Source organism: Contarinia nasturtii, unplaced genomic scaffold (assembly GCF_009176525.2).
Source record: "Contarinia nasturtii isolate CC-2019 unplaced genomic scaffold, AAFC_CNas_1.1 Cnas_scaffold_517, whole genome shotgun sequence".
Taxonomy (NCBI): domain Eukaryota; kingdom Metazoa; phylum Arthropoda; class Insecta; order Diptera; family Cecidomyiidae; genus Contarinia; species Contarinia nasturtii.
The window spans coordinates 1-3,284 of record NW_022197870.1 but is presented as its reverse complement, the minus strand read 5'-3'; the positions used below and the strand labels follow the sequence as shown (position 1 = coordinate 3,284).

The following is a 3,284-nucleotide window of genomic DNA, read 5'->3' as shown; positions in this document are numbered from 1 at the left end:
TTTTTTTTTTTCAATGAAGTAATTTGTAATTGTATTAAAAATTTACTGAATGAACAATGAAAAAAAATAAGAGCGAAGATAAAATACGTCAAAAACGAAAACAAAATAAAATTTCGTTCGGAAAAAAACTAAAGTTTTCTTTTAACAATTGTCAATAAATACTAAAATTCTATTGAAAATAATTGAAAACAGTTCCATGCTGAAAAATGTGACGATTGTACTATCGAACCAGATGGAGATGTGCATGAATTTAAAACGTATTTAAAAACTCGGCCAGCGTCATTGGAGTTAAAAGCCATAAAAATGATAACTCGCATAGCTCAAAAATACGATAGGTAAAAGTATTTCAACTGGCATTTTTTCAATGAAAGGAAATAATAAAAAGCTTGCTATTTATAGAACTTGAACTCAATTCTATTTCCATAATCTTAGCCTTGAAAATAAATGAAATATTTCAGCGTTCGAACACACATCGTTCACTTATCAGCAGCTGACGCACTACCGTTGATTAGGGAATTTCGTGAGCAGAAGACGGGGTATACTTACTTTAAAAATTAGTATTCCATTATTGAAGAATGTTATCCATTCTATTTAGTATGTAAGAAAGTAGTAAGGGTTTGGTCACACATATACACACTTAAATTAAAAACAATTTGCAAATGAATTGAACGAAGCTGCGTTAGCAAACACTTTGCTGACAAAAATTGAGATTTGGTAGTAGTAGTAGTAGTAGCAGTGGAGAGAACAACAAACAAGGAATCAATGTTGTAGACACAGTAGCATTGCATCGGAACAACGTCACAACGACAACATGGCGACGCAAACGGATAAACAAAAACTGTATCAAAAGTAGCTAACGCATTCGCTGTTCAATATCGGCTACTTGCAACGACAAACCGATTTGAATGTGTTGGTGTGAGAGTGTGACATTTCAAACCAACAAGCCGGCAACAAGTCACATCGTGTCGAACCATCACCAGTGTAAGAACGAAAATTGTTGCGCATAAATTTTCAGTTCGCATTGAAAGTGATATATTCTATCGAATTGGATTTTTGTCGGTTTTCCAGAAAAAGTGTTCGGTAAGTATTATTTTAAAATATAATATTAAACAGAATTTTCGAATTTTTTTTTTAAATTGACTGCGTGGTAGAATGAGATTGCGATAGAGAAAAACACATTGAACACAATACAAAATCATGTTCAATCGGGTACCGTTAGCCCAGTAATGTGCGAAGGGGGGGGGTAGGAGGGGGGTTTACCCCCCCCTGTGATTTGGATGAGAAAATTTTTTTCGCGAAAATTATTCGAATTTGCTAGGGTTTTTCATGAAAAAAGTGAAGACCTTTTTTTTCAGCTCATCAATGTAGAAAATTGAGGAGAATTCTTTAAATTTGCTAGGGTTTTTGGTTCCGAGAGATTTTTTTCCGATTTGCTAAGGTTTTTCGCGGAGAAAATTCTTTCGATTTGCTAGGGATTTTCGCCTCAAAAAGTGACTTCCAAAAAAAAAAAAAAAAAAAAAACCAAAATTTGTTTGATTTGCTAGAGAATTTTTGGTTTTTAAAAAATCACCCCCCCCCTGTAAAATGTAGCTCGCACATTACTGATTTAGTGAATATTCTTGCCATTTTTCAAATAAACAAGAAAACGCGGTCATAAACATGGTAATTAAATCAAAGTAATCTGTGATCATCACTGTGTGCGATGACCACAGATAAACATAAAAAATGGAATTTTAATGCTCAAGGTTATGTCATTTGCAACAGACGATTGGGGGCTATTTGTTATGAGTTTGAATCATTGATCATTTTGCATGCTCACCACTACTATAATTATATAACGTTTGTATGGTGATGACATTTGTTGGTTTTTATTATATCCAAAGAATTAAAATAACGCCCAAATGCCAAACTGATTTGGTAATGGTACAAAACTATTCACTGATCGTTAAGTTTATAACCAATATTATCAGAATAAAGAAATCATTCATATCATCAGCGTTTAATAAAAAAAACGAGATACTTTATTTTACATATGAAGACAATGATGCAATAAATAATCTCTGCTGTTAAAAAAATATCTGAGTAAATTTTATGTTATTTAGTTTAGAACAGCATCTAGAACAGCATGCTCAACCATCCAAGGATCAAGCACAGTCCACCACATGGTGCCAAATGTGCTGGGATATATTCGACATTTTCGCCTTTCGCCTTTTTTATTGCTTTGTAATAGCAAGTTCCGCTAAATAACAACATTCCGGAAATGAAAAGTGTTCCAGTCTGAAATAGATGCAATCCATTACAATCAATTCTATTTGTTCAAATTTATGAATTATACAATTAGTGGTCGTTTTGTTAAAGGTGTGGCGAGGAGTACAACCGAATGGATGAAATGCATGTGATTGGCACTCTCGTAAATGTGTCGATATTCTTTTGTTTCAGCTCTTTCCGATGATCTTTCTTTGAGACTGTGTCGTCCGTAGGCAGCCAAGCACACGGCAGTAGCACCACTCAATGCAGCCACCCGAATAAGATAATAACTCGAACCCAATTGTCTTGAAATTGGTACAGCATCAGACACCGATTTCGTTGCAACAGATCGTGCGTGCGAAGGTTTCGTATGTAATCCCTACAATGAAGAGTCAATAAATATTTGGTGTTCATTTCAATAAAATAATAAAATTTACGCCAATCATGTACTTACAGATACTTTTGCCAATTGAGTTACACCAGCTATTGTAAATTGACTTACTGGGTTTTTATAAGCGACATAATTGAGGGCATCAGTGAACGAAACCATTCTCAAAAAAATGTAATCAATTTACTTGTGGAAAATATTTACTTTTTATGTTCACTTTGGAAAAGAACAATTGAGATAAACTTATTTTAGTAAATACAAAGTCGAAAATGACACAGCTGTCATTTGTATTGTTACTTACAAGTGGTGAAATGAATGCACTCATTTTACGAATTGGTGAATAAATGAGGTGAATATGAATTCGCTACAATTTGAATAATTTTATGAAAACATTCATCTTACAGAAATGTAATCAAGAGCTCAAATACCGATGGAATCTTGCAATAATTCCCGAAGCCCGATCATGGTATAGGATTTCCTATATAAACCTTGTAACTAACAACACCTCTAATGCGTATTCCGAGTACTAATAGAAGTTTGTGACAATATGGCCGTCACAGTTTGGCAAAATCATAATGAATCGATTAAACTGCGTTAAACTGTTAAAATAAAACAGTAGAAATAAATAGATTTTAATTTTTTACATTTT

At 33.4% G+C, this 3,284-nt stretch overlaps 1 protein-coding gene across 1 annotated transcript; it reads right to left on the bottom strand.

Moving 5' to 3' along the window:
• Positions 1–1,987: 1,987 nt before the first annotated feature.
• LOC116339367 (transmembrane protein 256 homolog) lies at positions 1,988–2,901 on the bottom strand. The gene is made up of 3 exons (XM_031765204.1): positions 2,702–2,901; positions 2,336–2,626; positions 1,988–2,277 (listed from the first exon to the last, which is right to left on the bottom strand). The coding sequence occupies exons 1-3, from the start codon at positions 2,795–2,797 to the stop codon at positions 2,116–2,118; spliced, it is 549 nt and encodes a 182-aa protein (XP_031621064.1). The 5' UTR covers positions 2,798–2,901; the 3' UTR covers positions 1,988–2,115.
• Positions 2,902–3,284: the final 383 nt, after the last annotated feature.

What these genes read in the sequence shown, in the direction of transcription:
- LOC116339367 (XM_031765204.1), bottom strand. Translation starts at nt 2,797, where the DNA reads ATGGTTTCGTTCACTGATGCCCTCAATTATGTCGCTTATAAAAACCCA. An exon ending in CTCAATTGGCAAAAGTATCT is followed by an intron (nt 2,627 to 2,701) that starts GTAAGTACATGA and finishes TCTTCATTGTAG; the next exon opens with GGATTACATACGAAACCTTC. An exon ending in TAACAAAACGACCACTAATT is followed by an intron (nt 2,278 to 2,335) that starts GTATAATTCATA and finishes CATCTATTTCAG; the next exon opens with ACTGGAACACTTTTCATTTC.